Here is a 21,025-nt window from a genome sequence, read left to right on the forward strand (position 1 = left end):
GTGCCCGAGCTCATCTCAGATGGTCTGTATGCAGTGGAAATGTGTGCTGTGGTCAGACGAGTCCATGTTTCAGCTTGTTTTTGGAAAAAACAGACAACGAGTTCTCAGTCCCAAAGACGAAAGGGACCATCACGACTTTTATCTGTGACGGGTGCAAAAGCAAACATCTGTCCTGGTATTGCAGTGCATCAGTGGGGCGTCTGTCTCTGATCTCTGTCAGATCTGTCTCTTATTGAACATGTATGGCCTATCATGAACAGGAGAATCAGAAAACGACGACTACGGACTGTTGAGAAGATGTCTTATATCAGGTGAGATTGGGTAAAAATACCACTTGCAAAACTGCAACAATAAGTATCCTCAATTACCAAATGTTTAAAAAGTGTAATTAAACGGAAAGGCGATGTGACAGTGGTCCTCTGTCCTAACTTTTTTGGAGTGCGTTACATTTGTCAGTTAAATATGGTTCAAGAGAACTAACAAATCACATCATATATATACATATATATATATATATTTGCTAAGATATACAGTATATATATATATGTATATATATCATAATTATTATGTATAAATACACACACATTCATGTTAAGAAATATTTGCATTTATATACTGTATATACATTTATATAATTTATATTATATATAAATATTTTATATATAAATAACCAATTTTTCTTAAATATATACATGATTGTGTGTGTTTTTATATATAGAAATAATTATACACAGTAGACACACATATATTATGTAAACACAAACTTTTATTTTTATGCGATTAATCGCGATTAATCTTTTTGACAGCCCTAATATATATATAACATCTTAGCAAACTCCCCACAAAAATATTCTATTTTAATATGAATTATGCATAATCAGATGCTGCAGTAACAGATCAAACATAAAGGTAAACTTCACTGATGATACTCACTGACACTTTTTAAATGCACATTGGTAACCTTTAATTTACCTCTGGTGTTTCTAGCGAGGGGGTGGGGGGTGTGTGTGTGTGTGTGTGTGTGTGTGTGTGTGTGTGTGTGTGTGTGTGTGTGTGTGTGTGTGCAGTGCTTACCCTGCTCGCTTTTATCTTGCCAAATCTGTCAGTAGGTACTGATCGCTCTCCACTGACAGCGTCTCGTCAGCGATTTCAGTGCACTGACAGGCAGCTCTGTCTGTAACAAGTGAACAGGTGCTTCTTTGTTCCACACCAAATGCCCTCGGACACTTTGCAAAAACACAGCACTGGCTTTCTCATAAATGAATGAGGGCCTACTTTGTCCAAAGCAAATGTTTAGATCTATTACAGATTAAATGCTTGGCTCATCTGTGGGCTGTTTTGAAAGGACGTGTTTGAAATGTGTGGCCATTTTCACGTCGCCTCATGCTCCGAATCTCAGGAATAGGAGGAGGGAATAGGGTGAAAAATCTTTGACCCTTAGAGTACAGCTTAAAAATATGTCTTTGGTTTGAGGAAACCTCAAGACGGAGAGTAAAAACCTTCTCTCCTGTTCCGCCTTGCTGCGGTGGAATGTTTCAGCAGACTGTGGGCACGTTTGCAAAGGACTAAGGTTGAGAAAGTGGTTCTGGGGTCACAACACATACTCAACTTGATTGTTATTTCAATAGGAAATCTACATAAATCATCAGAGAAACACCCTCAAGCAAATGGAAATTCCCTTGTCACATTGTGACTTAAAAATAATAGTAATTCCCAAATCAGTGGGCTGTAAAAGAGCTCGTAAAACAACACAAATCACACGTAGCAGGAAATTAAGAAACAACTATCTATTTTAGTAATTTAGAAGTTTTCATCTCTTTAACTAATACTCTTAATGCATTATAAAAAAAAAAATTGTTCCCTATTTGCACATATTAGCTTCCACATTATATGATAAAAAAACAGCAAGTCAAAGAATTAATTTAATATTTGACTGCTTATAAAAAAAACTTTTGCAGTTACATTTACTGTACATTTAATTCATAACAAACACAAAGCATTATCTTTTAATAAAGAGAAAACAAAATGACAGTACTCTTAGAAGAAAGACTCTATACAGATGCTTCATACTGTAAATGTAGAACCTTTTAGGGGTTCCCATCATGAGATCATTTTATTGATTCAATTTTGATTAAATTTAATTTATTAAACAGCACGTAAAAAACTTTTCACTAGAAATAAACTGAAATAACCTGTGAAAGTATGCAATCATTTGACACATTTCTCAGAACCTTTTTGGCATTTCAGTCAAGAACAAGACCCCCATGTAGAACCCCACTGAATCTCTTATTTTAACCAACATTGCCAAACCAGTTAAGCTAACCAGTAACCACCATCAGCCAACAGACAAAATCATTGAGTGGCCATCTTTAAATGTCTTAATACTATCCAGACGCTGTCATGTGTGGCAGTACCTGAAAACTCATCTCCTCCCCTGTTACTCAAAAGCTTAATTCACAGATAATGATCACTTGTGCCAAAACAATAACAAATGACTCTTCCCCAGGAGAGAAAACCCTGCATGATACTACAAAGTTGTAAAAATCCAGGATCATTGATGAATCAATCAGGATCATTGGTGTTTATACTCATCTAGGGTAATTCCTCATTGCAGTTACTGGAGGGTCCAACACAAACAAATGGCCTTTACAATTTGGGAGGTAAACAGTTCTGCACTGTTTACATTAAAGTGATCAATCCATGTTGTGCAGCAAGTGAAACAAAGAGGAGACTACATTACAGACCTCCATGTCTCAGTCATTTATCTAGTGATTAAGTTTGTAATGTTTTCAGAACACATTCCTTTCAAATTACTGAAGGCTGCCATCACATCTTAAAGGTAACTTAAGATTCTGTGAGCAAAATCTACAAATGCTCTAGGCCAAGGAAATTCATGCATAAGAGAACAGGAGCATATACCATGCATATGATCCTTGCTGTGCAACAAATTGTTTGACTAGTTCATAACGAAATGCAAGTATACTATATCTCAATGGCTTCAATTGCCATGATATGAATTAAAAATGCCAAATTTGACCACATTATTTAAGTGAGTTCCAAATATTTTTCCAATATTAAAACCTCAGTGATCTTGTATTTAGATGGCTTGCTCGCACTTTTCAAATATAAAGGGACACATTTTGAATTATGCTATTTATAGTGTTCCATTAAAGGTGCAAAAAATGTTTTGGTTGGAATGTGAATCTTGGAATTATACTAATGCCTACTGGCAGAAATGAAGCATCATGCAAAAAGCAAACGTTTTTGGTTACTGATAAAACGGCAAAGACAAACTTTCCAGGTTTTGAACACGCATGTATGTTGAAATTAAGCTCATGTTTAACTATCCAACACAGTATTGTGTATAGATGATTAAAATTCATGTTTCAGACATGAACAGTGAAATTCCCACTGTGCGGTACTTTAAACAGAAAATGTGTAGTGCTGCTTTTCTCTCAGCAGGTATAGCTGTATTAAAACAACTGGCCTCGACATCACTATTGTTTAATTATTAGAGGGCCAATGAAAAGAAACTGAGAGGCTTTCAAAGGCTCCAATCAAATTGTAACATACTGTTCATTTAAATAATACATTTTGATTAATTCTGTGTTGTCATTAACATGTGCTACATTAAATTAATCCATGTAACAGCTTGGCATTGAGCCAATTACCAAAGAGTACAAACATACAATTTATCTTTTTAAAGAGATTCTTGAAAAATACACATAACATTTTAAGAGATGCTGACTATTTTACCTGTCATTCATTTTTAAAATATCAAGATTTTCACTTTGAAAACTAATTGTCTAAGATTCGACAATTGTCCACCCAATGGTAGGCTACATGTTCCCTTGTTCTTAAAATGCAGAAAGAGTAGGCTATGTATGTGGGTCATTCAGGTGACATGATGCAGAAATACATAAGGCCTATACAAATTCCAATTCATAGCCTAACCGACTTTAAAAATCATTTAGATTTTATGTGGGGTAACTTTGCAAATTTTATCAGTCTAATATTCAGTCGCAAAGTTGATTAATATTAGGCTATAAAATATTATTTAAAAAATCAGCAATGGAGAGATTTCATTATATAACATTATCATTTTTGAAAACATTTGTACACCAAATCAAAATCAACACATGAGGCCACCCTTTAGCACTGAATGTCAAGGTCATTAAGTTATGTATGTACATGTATATATGTAGCCTGCTTTATATATATATATATATATAATATATATATATATATATATAAATCAGGTCAAATGAAGAAACCAAAACAATTGTAAAAAAAAAATAAAAAAATAAAACCAATATGAGTATTTGTATAAATTCTTCCCTTGAAAAAAATATGTGAAAAAGCTTACTTGAAAAGTTATGTACACTCGTGTGTATTCTGTATTTCGTACTTTTTACTTCATGGTTACACCACTTGAAATTAAATACATTTATGTGGAGCTACTGATATAAACGTAGGCCTATTTCAAAATCATAAACGATTACAAAACACGAACACACAACACATTTCTCAAAGCTTGTCACATGTGTTTTAAACTAGATTTCTAAAAGATTTATCTTTTAATCATCTCGCATAAATGTCATTTTAATTGAAGCACTAATTAAAGTAGCCTATGTATTAATATATTCCTTTTCCTGGACACAGTTGGATCTACATCTCCAAACAATGTATAGATTTTCAGGGCGGTTTGAATGTTTCGTCCGATATAAATTGAGGATGAGAGAGAGCGTCCCGCACATCTCAGGCACGCATCAAGCAGTGAGATCATTTGTGATATAAATATCTCTTTGCCAGCAGATCTGCTCCAGCTCCTGCAGCCGAGGGTAATGCCCACCAGTGAAACAGCGAGTTACCTCAGAGCGCTGGAACAACAGCAAAATGCTGGAAGTGGCCTAGCACTCGCACAGACAGCTCTCTGGAAAGAATGAACGTTCCTCTCCTGCTTTTACTCCTCTTTCAGTTGCCTCGCTCTGCAGTGCTGACGGGATCTGAACGCGCGTATTTGGAGCACCAACTTGTCGAGGAAGGGCGCGTATCAGGGCGCAGGACTGGCAGACTGTACTGTAGAGTTGGAATAGGTTTCCACCTTCAGATTCACCTCGATGGAAGAGTCAACGGGAGTCACGAACCTAATCCGTTAAGTATGTTATTGTTTACCATATCTTTATAGACTTACAGACGTTTGGTTATATGGAGAGCGAAGTTCAAATGAGTAACTGATTGATTGATTTCTGATATAAGTAAACGTACCAATATCTACTCAATGCGAATGACACTCTGCTAATTTATATCCAAAACACTGATCAATTATTACAATGACCCAATGCAATTAGGCTTGCAATGTTTAAATAGTTTTGCATACTTGAGAAGCTCCATAGCAGGTTATTTTGATGAGCTGTTCAAAAATACTTTTTAGGCACATCAGGACACAAGTACAGTAACTGTTATTGCAGATTGATCTGGCTGAATGAATGGTAAACTGTAGTGCTTCCTCTTTGGAGTCTCTTGTTTTGGAGCGGCTTGTTTATTTACAGGTATGGGGAACAGGTGCAGTGGCTGAGATCAGAATGCTAGTGAGTTGAAAGCTGGAGTGAGTGGCATCATTAACATGCCATGCACTAGATTTCTGTTAATGGTTGAATAGCTTGGTGCACATGCCGTAGTATGGTCTATTTAGAGGGTCTACTGTAAAACAGATGATGAAAATTAGATTAAATCAAAAAGGATTGTTATAAGTTTGGCTGTGGGTGTTAAGCCCATATGCAGACAGAATATTTCGAAAGCAAACATCGACCTGAAGCATCTCTCTGAAAGAATACAGCTATAGCCAATCTAGTTTTCAATAGAGACTGGCACAGGGAAATCACAATTTTTTTTGGGTGCTTGTTTTTACAATGTCAGTGTGTTTTACAGTGTGTTGTTGTGTTTTATCTATTCTTTACTTACTCTATAAAGACATAATATCCTGCCAAAATAAAAATACAAAAACACTTGACAAATAGAATACAAATATCTACATTGAATTACATGGAACTGACTTGAGCTGAATAATTACACTATTATCTTGCTAACAGTTGCTTTAAAGCATAATTTGAATTTGTCTTATACTTAATGTTCATTATGTTACTTTCCTGTTTATTATTGTGAATCATTAGTGAATAATTTCCTTTGTATAAAGGGCTATACAAGTAAATGTGACTTGACCTCACACAGTCAGTGTTTGGAATTATATGTTTTTACTAACAGATGTGACTCAAATTGTTGTGTACATTCAGAAGCAGACAGTATATAATAATGTCTGTGTATGAACAGGTACTCAATCCTCTTCCTTAACTCGTGATAGCCTCTAATGATGACAGAATATAATATAAACATTTCATATTGTCTTTAAGATTGTTTTGCTATTTTCTGTGAAACACCACCTGCTTTTGTATTGCCAGATTATGAGATATACAGCTAAAAACTGTAGTTCATTTTTTTTTTCTCTGCCCAAAAACTTATCAAGACTTAACTTTGCCATTTGCATTAGAGAGGTTGATGGACCTGATGTTAGTGATGACAGTAAATAATAACAGTGCTCGCCTTATGCCATTCAATGACACAACAACCTGCACATATCACATGAACTCAAAAACTTCAAAATGTGGTTATGACACTTGAGAATTGAAGGGAGCCACTTTGGTTATAGAATGCGTTTGTCACTCTCTTTCATAATTATAATATAGCCAAACCAAACTTTGTATTAACGGAGCAGTATGTATCACTCCAAACAGAAATTACAACTGTATTCTGCTGCTGTGCGAACATAGCTATTGTTTGACCTTTGACTTTTAGGACATAAAGGTCATCAGTCATCACCGCAATCAATGTGTTTTTCTCAATCTGTAGGTGTGCTGGAGCTTTTTGCCGTGTCTCAAGGGGTTATTGGGATCCGAGGGGTTTTCAGCAACCGATTTCTAGCCATGAACAAGAGGGGGAGGCTTCATGCAACTGTGAGTCTGATGCAACACTATATTAACACAATATAAACTCATACATGCACAAAAAAAATAAAAATAAAGTGGATGTAAACCAACCCAAATGTGCTGAACAAACTCCCTATACACACTTTTGAGGGAAATCTCGGCTTACTGTGATGTTTGTGAGCCTCTGCAAATTCTGTCTACAAAGACTTGTATAGCACAAAGCAGTGGATAGAGACACTGCAGTTTCAGAGCAATCTGGCTTTGCAGGGGTCTGGGCTGTCTGATAGAAGGCAGAGCTTATTAGCATGTGTTAATGGGAAGAGCAGATTAAAACGAGTCTGGGGTAGTTGATAATCTTGCAAGAAAGAGGAAGGGAATCAATATGTGTGTAAACAAAGTTGGGCAAAGTAAGGACACTTTGTATGCACACAGCAAGAATAGGGATTTATGCAAAGAAACATAATCTATATTCATTTTTTAGCTTTAAAAATCTTGCATAGGAACAGCCTTTTTTATTATTTGTCTTGAATTTCAGAGAGAGAAAAAATCATCATAAAGGATGGGTCTAGGGGACACTTCAAACCATAAACTCAATCTATCCCATATTCAACCAATCAATCATTATCATTATTCACCTTCATGTTTTATTAGCAGTAATACTTGGTCAGTTGGTAAGAAAGTATCTGTCACAACTTCACAAAATTAGACATATAGCCCACGCTGCCATTCCAAACCTTGGGTTCAGTAAGATTTTTTTTCTTTTTGAAAGTCTCTTGTGGTCATCAAAAATAATAGTTAAACAGTAATATTGTACAATGCTATTACAATTTAAAATAACTGTTTTCCATTTTAAAGAACAATGTGTAAGATTTTTGGATTAAAATATCGAAATAACAGTAGAACAGTGCTATATATTTGTTGAATTGTGTACTTACATTATCCCAGACATTTCCAAGAATGTTTAAATCCAGAGAAATAAGCTATTTTAACCAGGACACAGACCGTGTCATTGCGTCGCCTATCAGTGACGCCATACTTGCATTACCCTCGATTTCCAATTTCAGAAACCATGGAAACACCAAAGACGCTTTAATATATTATATGTTGTATTAGACAAGGGAACAACTGTTTGGATACATAGACAACTCATTGTTTTATAGCTCAACACTGTTAGTCTTATTGTTTGAATCACTTGTTTTCTTGATTTTCCATGAGTACCATGTTTTTTTTTTACCTTGGCTCAGAGAAAAACACTTGTTTGTCAAGTGGCTAAAATAAAATCAGATGCAGCTTAATTTTAGTAACAGTAATGCAGCAATAACTTCATTTAATATTTTAAAATGCCATTTAGCAATATAAGTCATCCTGAAGAAGCGGAACGGCGTCTGCAGCATAATGAAAGTTCCTCTGCTCTCGAGCCGTGTCTCGCGCTCGTCTCTCATTAGAAATTACTCCTGCTCTGCTTCATACTACAGTAATGTTAATAATCTCATCCATGAATATTATTTCTGCCCGAGTCCCATCGGATTCTTTTCCACCGTCTGTGAAGACAACAACTCCCATGATTCCGCGCTCAATCTTGGCATCATCAAGCTACGTCTTTGTTTTGAATAGGCGACCTCTATCGGCGAAAAACAACATATTGTGCCTTTAATATATTTACAAATTTATTCTTGTGATGGCAAAGCTGAATTTTCAGCATCATTACTCCATTCTTCAGTGTCACATGATACTTCAGAAATCATTATAATATGCTTATTTGGTGCTTAAGAAACATTTCTTATCATGACGGTTGAAAACTGTGTTGTGCTGATTAATATTTCTGTGGAAACCGTGATCTTTTTTTTTTGTATTCTTTGATGAACCGAAAGTTTACAAGAATAGTATCGATTAGAAATAGAAATCTTTTGTAACATTATAAATGTCTTTACTGTCAAACAAATAATTGAATGATTCCTTGCTGAATAAAATAAGTTATTTTTGTTCTGTATTTATGTCTACCCTACTTCAAATAAATGTTTTACAATTTTAGAAAAATCTCGTAAGGGATGGATAATAAAGTAGTCTTATAAATCTGAGGATTAGCCTCCAAACTGCTGCAGACATCATCTGTAATTAAAGCAGCTGCAGCGGCTCCGTCAGACTTGAATTGGGTTTCATTTCCTCAGACCAGCTACAGTTGCAGGCTTATTTAATAGCTGTCAGCTTGGGTTTTAAACCCCAAGCACTTCAATCCGTAGACAAGTCGGCCTAACCAAAGGAGTATCAAATGACTTTTGTCTGATTTTTGTTGCACTGTCTGTCATATTTAATATTTAGATGTTTTCATAGTGGCAATTTATTGCTGTGATAATGGCAAGGAAGACAGATGTACATTATGCCGTGTGACCTACCCAGCAAGCCATTACTAACATAATCTTTGCAAAGCTTAAGAGGTCACTGCATTCATTGAGAAAACAAGAGGGAAGCGGAGATGCAAACGTCTCCCATTCCATGAAAATCAATTGCTTAAGAATGAGAGGCGTGTCTCAATTTTGATTTTGCTCACATGCTCTAAAGGTAAAGAAAACAACTCTGAATAATACAACAACAATTATGAATGTGACTAAATCTGCTAAAATGTAATGACTTGTGTCTACAACAGTATAACACTGCTGATGAAAGGCTAAATATGGCAGTACCACAGTATATTGAGAGAGGATCGTTTGTGGATAATATTCGGAAAGAAAGCTGTCAGAAAACAGACACAGGTCAAACAGCTGTAAAGTTCATGACTTGACAATAAAATGTCTTCTGCTCTCAGACACCGAACAACAGACATATGGGATTTCTTGTATCTCCTGAAACATAGATTGAAATAACACCAACAAAAAAAAACGTACTCGGTTACTAACGTAACCTCGGTTCTCTCTAGAAGAGGGAACGAGTACTGCGTACTGAAAGTACGCACCGGGTAAAGTCTCTTTGCTCGAGATATTGAAGCCAAAATTTATCCTTAAATTTCCATATCTTGTAAACGCAGTGCAGCAGCAGTCAGACCTAGAGCGGGCAATCTAGCGCGCTCATTGGCTGCTCCGCGGCAACTGCTGCAGCCTACCACTGAGCCCCTGGCGTGACGTCACGCCCAATGAGGACGCTTCGCGCCCTCACGCGGCCAAGCCCGCCAAAATGGGAGTGGCTTAGCGTATATAAGGGGCAGTTCAGGCTGCTAACACTCGATTTTGATCGCTGAAGCGAAATGAGCTCGAAGCGCGACACGGCAGGGAACGCAGTACTCGTTCCCTCTTCTAGAGAGAACCGAGGTTACGTTAGTAACCGAGTACGTTCTCTTACGAGAGGTTCTCTCGTACTGCGTACTGAAAGTACGCACCGGGAACCCCTTGTAAACGCCGTGTGCGCTTAAGCAGTCACTATATGAATCCCAGGGGGGAACGCCCCGGGGGACATGGATAAGTGAAATTAGGTGGCCAACAGAGTGGGCTCGCACCTGTACATAAGCACTATATGAGGGGATATACATACAGAGCGGCACTGCCGGTCTTATATTTGAACACATCTACCCTTGTAGCGCAGTTCACAAGTGAGTCGCTAGGACTTTTTTTTTTTTTTTTTTTTTTTCAGACTGAAAGGAGTCTAGCCTGCAAGGCGGGGACTTCTAGGTTGTAGAACCTAACAAATGTAGACGGGGAGGCCCAGCCTGCCGCCGTACAAATGTCATGAATAGAAATCCCGCTGGACCAAGCCCACGACGAGGCCATGCCTCTGGTGGAATGAGCCCTAACGCCCAAGGGGCATTGCAGGTCTTTTGACGCGTAAGCCGCAGCAATAGCGTCCACTATCCATCTAGATAGGCTGTGTTTCGAGGCGGCGAGACCTTTGGTGCGCCCACCGAACGAAACAAAAAGCTGCTCCGAGCGCCTGAAGGCGGCGGAGCGCGTGACGTAAATTCTCAGTGCTCTGACAGGACAAAGGAGGTTCGTATCGACCTCGTTGTCTGATGCCGGCAAAGCTGAGAGCGAAATGATCTGTGCTCTGAACGGGGTACCGATCGCTTTGGGGACATAACCATGTCTCGGTTTAAGGATGACTTTAGAGTCATTAGGTCCAAACTCGAGGCACGTAGCACTCACAGAGAGCGCGTGCAAGTCACCCACACGTTTAACTGATGCAAGAGCGATCAGAAACACGGTTTTGAGCGCGAGGTACTTCAAATCCACAGAGTGAAGCGGTTCGAAGGGATGTGCTTTCAGGGCCTCTAGGACCAGGGAAAGATCCCAGAAAGGAACCGAGGGGGGCCGTGGGGGATTCATCCTCCTGGCTCCTCTAAGGAAGCGGATGATGAGCTCATTCCTTCCTATCGCCTGGCCGAGCGTCGACTCGGCGAACGCTGCGATGGCCGCGACATATACTTTGAGCGTGGAAGGGGACCTGCCCCTTTCCAACATCTCTTGAAGGAAGCAAAGCACCCACGAGACTCCGCACGTTTGAGGCTGTAAGCCCCTGTCCGTGCACCATTTAGTAAACACCGACCATTTAGACGCATAAAGCCGCCTGGTAGAGGGAGCTCTAGATTGCGTGATCGTGTTCACGACCCCTTCTGGCAAAACAACGGGTACCCATTGATTATCCATGCATGCAGAGACCATAGCTCTGGATGAGGATGCCAAATCGATCCGCCGGCTTGGGAAAGGAGGTCTTTCCTCACCGGGATCGGCCATGGGGCTGAGTCTGACAGCCGCACCAACTCCGAGAACCATATCTGGTTCTCCCATCGGGGGGCTATGAGGAGCACCGAGTGACGCATTTCCCTGATTCTCTTGATTACTTGTGGTAACAATGAGACCGGAGGGAACGCGTATAACGGGCATCTGGGCCATGTCTGGGCCAGAGCGTCCTCGTTCTTCGAAAAGAACCTTAGGCAATGGGCGTTGTCTGTCGACGCGAATAGGTCGACTTCCGCCTTGCCGAAGCGGTGCCACAATAACTGGACTGACTGAGGGTGCAGGGACCATTCCCCGAGGGGAACGTTGTTCCTGGACAGTCTGTCCGGTCCATCGTTCAGGCGTCCTGGCACATGCGTGGCTCTGAGCGAGCGCACGTGGTGCTGAGCCCAGACGAGGAGGCGTTCTGCCAGATCGCAGAGTGCCCTGGATCTGACACCGCCCTGGCGGTTCACGTACGATACCACAGACATGTTGTCCGTTCGAACCAGTACGTGGTGGCCCCGCAGAAAAGGGAGGAAGTGTTTCACAGTGTACTCGACCGCTATCATCTCCAGACAGTTTATATGGAGGAGCTTCTCCGTGTCTGACCATAGGCCAAAGACCGGTCTGCCCTCGAATATCCCGCCCCAACCGAGGTTGGAAGCGTCCGTCGAGATAACTTTTCGGTACGAGACAGTTCCCATCATAACTCCCTGCTGATACCAGTCGGTCACAAGCCAGGGCTGCAGAGCTGAAACACAGCTCTGAGTCACTCTGATTCGGTAACCGCCGGAAGCCCACGCTCGGTGGTGTACACGAGCGTTGAGCCATCGTTGCAGGGGGCGCATACGCAATAGACCTAGCCGGAGCACTGCTGCGGCTGAGGCCATAAAGCCCAGCAATCTCTGAAACGTTTTCAGGGGAAACACTTTGTCTTTCTGGAAAGATGCGGCCAAACGCTGAACACGGCGCGCGCGCTGTGTTGACAAGCGAGCCGTCATTGCCACTGAGTCGAGCTGTATTCCCAGAAAGGAAGCTGACTGACGGGGCAGCAGTGAGCTCTTGGTCCAATTGACCGTGAGACCCAGGTTTTCCAGATGACTGAGTAGCACAGCTCTGTGAGACACAAGTTCCGCCTCTGATTGTGCTAAAATCAGCCAATCGTCCAGATAGTTCAATATTCGCATCCCCTGACGCCTCAGGGGAGCGAGCGCCGCGTCCATGCACTTCGTAAATGTACGGGGTGCTAAAGACAGGCCGAACGGCAGGACGGTGTACTGATATACCTGACCGTCGAAGGCGAATCTCAAGAATGGCCTGTGACGGGGTATGATCTGAATCTGAAAGTACGCGTCTTTCAGATCGAGAGAAATGAACCAGTCCCTCGGGCGAATTTGCGCGAGGATTTGTCTGGTCGTGATCATTTTGAACGGTCTTTTCATAAGAGCTTTGTTCAAATGTCTCAGATCTAATATAGGTCTGAGCGCTCCGTCCTTCTTGGGCACGAGAAAATAACGGCTGTAAAAGCCTGACTCGCTCATAGAAGGACGTACCGGCTCTATCGCCCCCTTGCATAACAGTTTTGCTATTTCTGCGCGAAGTAGGTGTGCTACTTCTGGGTTCACGCTCGTCACTGTACGGGCTCGGAAGCGCGGGGGACGGCGAGCGAACTGCAGTGTATAGCCTTGTCTTACAACCTTCAGCACCCATTCTGACACGCCCGGGATAGCTTCCCATGCTTTCGCACGCATAGCTAGGGGCAGAATGGTCTCCGCGTCCTGAGCGCCGCACTGCGCGGGCTCGAGGAACTGAAACGGAGGTATCAGCGCGGCGCGCGCGCCCTCGTTTGCTGAGTAATGCTGCTCGCTGGTTACAGCAGCCTGCCGTTTCGCATTCAGTAACTCGGTCGCTAGGGACGGAGAATAGTCTGTGGCGCGAACAGCGGTGCTTGTGAGCGATATGGGGGGAACAGTGTTCGTCAGTGAGCGCGCGTGCTCGTGAGCACGTGCGGCGCTTATATCTGAAACACGGCCTATTGGCTTTATTAGTTTCGCCCCCCGTGATAACTGTACAGCAGAGCGGACATTTTGTAGGTGTGGGCACTGGGACGTGGGCACAAATCCTACATTTAACACTCGAGCGGCGCGTGCCCGCTTTATATGAGTGGGCTCTGTGACAAACCTGGGGGGGGTGCTTGTGTGTAGGGGTGAACACATTGGAGTGGGCACATTTTCTACACATAGAACACAATCGGCGTGAGCCGTATATACAGACATTACACTCTTTTTGTGATTTATCTGGGTCGCCGTGAAAACGGCGTTTGTGTGCAGGCGAGCGTGTACTGTGAGTGGCTCGTTGGCTGCTAAATACACAACTGCAGTAGCCTTGTTTAAGGGGACTGACAGAGCGGCTAACTTTGATGGCGGTCCGGCGGCGGCGGCGGGACTCGCGCATCTTTTCCTCTTCGCGGTGGCTAGGAGGATTTCGCAGCTTCAGGCTTCAGCACGATCTTCTGTCGCGGTCCCCGGGGGGGAGGCGGTCTGTGACGGCTGTTTGAGCGCGATCGAGGGCGGCCGCCCTGTCGCTGCTGCGAAGCTGATGGAGGCTGCGATGGGCGTTGTTGCGATGAGCTTCGTGCAGGAGGCTGCTGGGAGCGGCCTGCAGCGGAGCTAACGCGTCGTGGGAGGAACAGCTTCATGGCTTGAGACGTTTTCTGTACCTCAGAAAACCTTTCCACGATCCCGGTCACCGCGGGGCCGAAGAGGCCGGCGGGGGAGAGCGGGGCGTTGAGGAACACGGCGCGCTCAGACTCACTCATCTCGGCGAGCGTCAGCCAAAGGTGCCTCTCCGTTACCGTGAGTGAAGCCATGCATCGTCCCATCGCCTGTGCTGCGGATTTCGTGGCGCGGAGGGAAAGATCCGTCGCGCTGCGCAGATCCGTCACGATGTCCTGAACCGGGCGTTTCTCGTCAAAACGGCGGAGGAGTTCAGCCTGGAGGATCTGGAGGACAGCCATAGAATGCAGGGCGGAAGCGGCTTGTCCGGCGGCGGCGAAAGCGCGGCCGACAAGGGCTGAAGTGGTCCTGCAGGCTTTCGACGGGAGGGCAGACTTTGAGCGCCATTTTGGTGATGGCGGGCAAAGATGCACTGCGACCGCCTCTTCCACTGGGGGAATCCGGCTGTAGCCTTTTTCGACGGCTCCGTCCACTTGGGAGAGAGTCGAGGAAGCAGGGGAGCGGAGTCTCGCGGAGAATGGAGCATTCCACGATTTAGAGAGCTCGCTGTGGAGCTCCGGCAGGAAGGGTGCTGACCTAGAGGCAGGCGCTAGGCGGCGGCTAGGTAAAAAGCACCCATCGAGCCTGTTGGGCGCGGGCGCCTCCGGTGGAGACCAGTCCAGGCCCAGTTGGTCGACGGCCATGGTGAGGAGGCGGATGAGTTCGGCGTCCACATTAGACCGGGCCTTGCCAGGTTCCTGCGTCGAAGAGGAGGTGGAGTGTGAAGATCCAGACCACTCTTCACTGTCCGACGCCAGGAGAGAACAGCTGTCGATGGCGTCGTCCCCCGCCTCGTCCCCTGTGTCGACGGCAGTGAGGGCCGAAGCCGTCATCTGCGCGTCGGGAAGGGGGGGCGGTGAAGGGGAACGCGAAGCTCGAGGGGAAGGTTCCGGCGAGCGTTCGCGAGCGACGGGCTCCGGGAGTCTCTGGGCACGGCGCTTCTTCTTCCGCGGGCCACTGGAGAGAGGCGGAGCGACAGCTTCGACGTTGAAGAGGGCGAGTCGAGCCCGCAGGGTCGAAATCGCCATCTCGTCGCACTCGATGCAGCCACCCGTCGAGAGAGCGATGGCTGCGTGGTCTCGGCCCAGGCAGAGAGCGCAGATCACGTGGCGGTCTCCGTCGCTGAGCGCGGTTCGGCACGAACCGCAGGAAAGACGAGGCATTTTTGTACAAACGCCTTTGCTCTTTTAGGACGTGAGTCGCGGCGGCGAGCTCACGGAGAGGTATTGGAAAAAGGATACTTTGTCGCCGGATAGCGTAGCTGGCACGGACGGCTGAAGGTGGCGAAGACGGCCGGCTTCCTCAGGCGCTGTCCTAAGCTGGCTGGTCGCTGGATTCGACGGCGGCGGCTTCTCTCGGAGGTCAGCGAAGCGTAGAGCGTCGCTGAAGAGATTAAAATCGAGTGTTAGCAGCCTGAACTGCCCCTTATATACGCTAAGCCACTCCCATTTTGGCGGGCTTGGCCGCGTGAGGGCGCGAAGCGTCCTCATTGGGCGTGACGTCACGCCAGGGGCTCAGTGGTAGGCTGCAGCAGTTGCCGCGGAGCAGCCAATGAGCGCGCTAGATTGCCCGCTCTAGGTCTGACTGCTGCTGCACTGCGTTTACAAGATATGGAAATTTAAGGATAAATTTTGGCTTCAATATCTCGAGCAAAGAGACTTTACCCGGTGCGTACTTTCAGTACGCAGTACGAGAGAACCTCTCGTAAGAGAACCCAATGTCATTAAAAGGATGTATCCTCAACAGCTGGCTGCTGTTTAAAATGAAGGTCATAAGGCACTTCCAGAAGACAAAAACCATGTACCCTAATCAAACAAACGTTCAGATGTTTTTGGGGCAAATTACCACATTTAGGGGAGAGAGCCCCTGTGAAGCTATGGTGGGTCAAGTTATGACTGGCATGTTTAGAAAATATTGTAATGGCACCATTTTCTGCTTTGCTGCACTCTTCAGCAAACCAGAACAGTTTTATTATTTCAGAGTTTGGGAATTATGCAAGAACTCTTACTTGGGACTGACCCTCATTAAAGTCATGATATACTAGTTTCCCACCACATTTATTTTTAGAGAGTGAGGCCACAATTCTTAATATTGGTGGTTGTGTACCGTTGTTGGGATAAGCTGCTGTTTACAAAATACTTAACAGTGTCCCCAAAAAATAATTTGGACACTTAGTTCAAACTATGAAACGTATGAAATGCATTACATTAAACCCCAGGGGTCGGGCGTAAAATATCAAACCAAGTGGCATCTGAAATCAAATGATGCTACAGCTTAAAGGGATACAGTTCACCCAAAAATGAAAATTAGCCCATGATTTACTCACCCTGAATCCATCCTATGTGTATATGACATTCTTCTTTGCACAGTATTCATTTCACAAATTTCCTTTTGTGAAATGTTGTTCTTGAAACGTGTTTGTGTCAATAAATGCCGTTTGATTTGATGCAAACACATTCACACAATTTTAGGTAAGGCGTATGTGTCCTAATTTTTCAGCACACACAAGTAGGTTTTGTGACAGACCAAAAGAAAGTTATGTCCAAGTCTAGTTATTCTGGTCTCTGACTTAAATGATCTGGTCTCGACGACAATGCTGGCCTGGGAATCAGATATACCTACAGAGAAGTATAGTGTCACATTAAAGGGTTAGTTCGCCCCATTTAAGACACGAAGTTGTATGCAATCCCTACCAGCACTATAGTGCATACACACTGACCCACTCTGTGGTCACCTTCCTGGTCAGAGTTCTGGCCGCTGGAAGTTTTTCAAGAAAGTAGTCCTGGTTAGATTCCGGGGCCACAAAACTGTGCGTTTTTATGTGAAAAAATGTATTTGCGTTTCAAAGCTTGATTAATTTACATCACAAAAAAACACTCCAGACAAAATTCATACCTCAGTTTTAATCGGCACTATTTTCTTTCCATTTCTATCAATCCGCGCTGCTGTCAACATCAACAGTGCGCACGTTCCGATCAGCTGTTGATAGCGCGACTCGCTGACAACATGTCTGCCTACGAAACTTCTGATGAAACCAATTTTAGCACAATGTCAGACGGAACAGATGATGATGAAAGTCATTTTAGCACAACGCCAAAGGGATACCTTTATGAACTCAATTGTGTGTGTGTTCAATCTAATAGTTTTCTCAGCAAATTGTACCTATATCCCTATATACTGTTTTTATATTAGACTTCTTTTCACGTGATTTCCACGGAGTCTAAACATCAGCTTGTTTACCGTACAGTTTAGACATGGGATCATAAAGTTAGTAAATAGAGCTTACCCGTGGTAGCCTAATGGTACAGCAAAACTCTTTAAAATTAGTTTTTTTTTTCTTTTTCCTCCTTGGTTTGGGATGTAATCGTCTTCGCTGAAGTGAGCACTGCACACACGAAAATCCTTGATTCTGATTAGCTACCGCAGAGTAGCCGATGGCAACCAGCCACAGCTGTCTCATAGTTATATCCGAAACAGGAAAACGATGGAATCTGAATGGTGATCCCGGCACATTCTTGTGGTCACAACCTGGGAATTTACAAGTTCGCACCATTGTTAATTTTCTTTTTACGTCGTTGTCATTCGATTGTGTAAACACTATGGAACAGCTGATCGGAACGTGCACACTGTTGACGTTGACAGCAGCGTGGATTGATAGAAATGGAAAGAAAATAGTCCCGATTAAAACTGAGGTATGAATTTTGTCTGGAGTGTTTTTTGTGATGTAAATTAATCAAGCTTTGAAACGCAAATAATTTTTTCACGTAAAAACACACAGTTTTGTGGCCCCGGAAACTAACCAGGACTACTTTCTTGAAAAACTTCCAGCGGCCAGAACTCTGACCAGGAAGGTGACCACAGAGTGGCTCAGTGTGTATGCACTATATTGCTGGTAAGGATTGCATACAACTTCATGTCTTAAATGGGCGAACTAACCCTTTAAACAAAGAGCCATCAGCTTGAAGGAACAATTACAGACAAAAAAATCAAACAGACCAAATGCGTCATGCCTGCTATCTAGTGTTGATTTGGTCAAATTCATGTTCATTCACCAAAGCTCAGATAGTTCAAAAACATTTAGAGATCTAATAGATGTCTGGTCATGTCAGGGTATGGCTGCATTTCTGAAACCCTACCCAAGTTTGCACAGTATACATTGCCTACGAAAAAGCATGGGTCCTGCTTTCCTCTGCCTTGGAAGGATAAAGTTATAGCCTAATGAGTTTTCAGCCCACACAAACAAAGCTCTGCTTCTGTCAGTCACCACAGTCTTTGATTGGAAAGTTGGTTTTGATGACTTTGAGCTGGGAGATAAAAGCAAGACTTGCAATTATTCTGTAACCCCCTCAATGCTTCTTTCTGGGGCTCAGTGTCTATAATCTGCTTGCTGCTTTTCATTAGCTCTCTTTATGAGGGGCTAACTCAATCAGGCCACAAAGTGTTCTCTCTCCAGCAGCTGCTAATGTGGCATATACAAAGTCTGTGCTCAGTAATTACTTATTGTGTGCCCAAAGTGTTAAAGCTTTATTGATGTGCTCTGGCTCTGTCCATTGCTGTGGTAAAATCGAAACATGATAAGTAAGCTGATCACTTATTACAGTCTGCTGCTCATAAGTGTATATCCCCTTTGCTGAATCTGTTAAATGTTTGTCATTAATAGCCATAATAGTACTGCCTTGATGAAGCTAAAGTATTACTTTAGCTAAAGAGATAACTGATATTAACATATATTCCACAAGACAGCATAATGCATAAATTTGGCTTGCAACAAACACCAATGACTGTTTGTTGCCTGTTGTCATTAGTCTCTGGTCCTGAAATGTCTTTGATTTCCCAGCATTCTCTGCACACATTTTATCTGTTTGCACACACTAAAAAAAATATACTGGATAGCTTACAGAAAAAAAGGCAAGGCAGTATAAGTGTAAAAATTATCTAATTTGAAAGTAAGATCTACAAATATTAGAGGAAACTTTACACTAAATAAACACCCTTGCAGCTGGACTCCAGCTGAAGTACAAACAAAGATCATCAGAGGGATCTAGTATCACTCACTGTCTATGTGAAATGCCAAGATTCAAGATAAATTCACATAACCATTAACATGCACAGGCGTATCAGTATCAGGCTGAACAACTTGTTGATTTTCTATCTTTGTATCATCCCCCCCTTTCCTGTCCTTTTCCCCAGGAGAGCTTTACAGATGACTGTAAGTTCAGGGAGCGGTTTCAGGAGAACAGCTACAACACGTACGCCTCAGTGGTCCACAGGAACCATCGCACTGGCAGAGAGTGGTTTGTGGCACTTAATAAGAGAGGTAAAGCAAAAATGGGGTCCAGTCCGAGAGTGAAGTCACAACACGTGTCTACACATTTTCTGCCGAGGATGAACCTACATGAAAAGACTGAACAAGGATTCTCAATAACAGACAAAGAGCAGGAAAAGCAACCACCTCCACAACCATCAAAGCCCTCTATACCAAAAGTCGCAGTCAACACTGGAAAGAAGAATCGACCAATAGTCAAGTACTGGCCGAAGTTTCGATTCGGATAGACCGGTACTGTCTTAAACATGGACTCATCTTGCAAAAAAGAGAGGCTGGGAAAAAGCTGGTTTGCTGAAACAAGTTTTCTCTTTGACTTTGACGAGCATTCCAGTCATCATGTTCATCACATGGGCTGAATGAGCCAATCACAAGACATTTTCAGGACGTCTGAAGTCTGGTGTGGATTTCATAAAGATATTTGTACTAAAATTGCTTCACAAAAGGATTTGCATAGTTATCCTCAGAGATTTTACAAAATAGCTACATTTTTTATATTATACCTCACAGTATTTATACAACATATTTATGTGTCTATGTACAAGCTTTATTTTGCACAAACAGTTATCCAGCTCCTAAGCTTATAATGTTTGTGATGGTAATTTGCAAATATATTTTTTAAAAAGGTGAACAACAATACAAGCAAAAGAATGAATATTTTGAATGCTTCTGGGTTTAGTTATGCACATCCATATTTCTATACTTTAAACAACTACAGTAAATGTCTGTCCATCAAAACTCTCAGTCTAACTGCTGACTGTCATGGAAATGATATCCTTTAATGACCAGTGCATTCCGCAGAAGAGCGATGTCTCACGAGTCACAAGGATAAACATGTCTAGAGACGGTTCTGTGTTTTACTTTTATGAGCTCTGCTCATACTGTGTATCAAATGGCAGACAGTCGTGGTATGACCCTTAACAAAATATCCCTATAACTGTCAAGCAGGACGCACTGAAAAGGTGTGGAACTCATCTTTGTTTACAGGTGAAAGCAACCATTAATAATTCATTTATACAAACATTTCACAATAATTCATTTCTAATAAACATTTCACCATAATGTCATTAAAAACATCCTGTTTACAATTCTCACATTTATTTTGAGGCCATTGTTTGTTTCACAAGTTTTTTTTTTTTTTACCGTTGGCCTTTTTGTGCTTTTTATGTGGATTAGGACATTTATTTGGATATTACAAAATAATAGAAATCCTAAAGAACATAAAGGTTTTGTGTACTTTAA

At 42.6% G+C, this 21,025-nt stretch overlaps 2 protein-coding genes across 3 annotated transcripts in view; one reads left to right on the plus strand and one right to left on the minus strand.

Moving 5' to 3' along the window:
- The window catches only part of antxr2a (ANTXR cell adhesion molecule 2a), a 115,141-nt gene that overhangs the window by 84,355 nt on the left and 9,761 nt on the right, over positions 1-21,025 (minus strand). The window lies entirely within an intron of this gene.
- fgf5 (fibroblast growth factor 5) lies at positions 4,787-20,852 on the plus strand. The gene is made up of 3 exons (XM_079607688.1): positions 4,787-5,159; positions 6,907-7,010; positions 19,651-20,852. Exons 1-3 carry the CDS (start codon positions 4,943-4,945, stop codon positions 20,011-20,013), a joined length of 684 nt encoding a protein of 227 aa, XP_079463814.1. The 5' UTR covers positions 4,787-4,942; the 3' UTR covers positions 20,014-20,852.

Source organism: Phoxinus phoxinus (assembly GCF_949152265.1).
Source record: "Phoxinus phoxinus genome assembly, chromosome: 3".
In the NCBI taxonomy this organism is placed as follows: domain Eukaryota; kingdom Metazoa; phylum Chordata; class Actinopteri; order Cypriniformes; family Leuciscidae; genus Phoxinus; species Phoxinus phoxinus.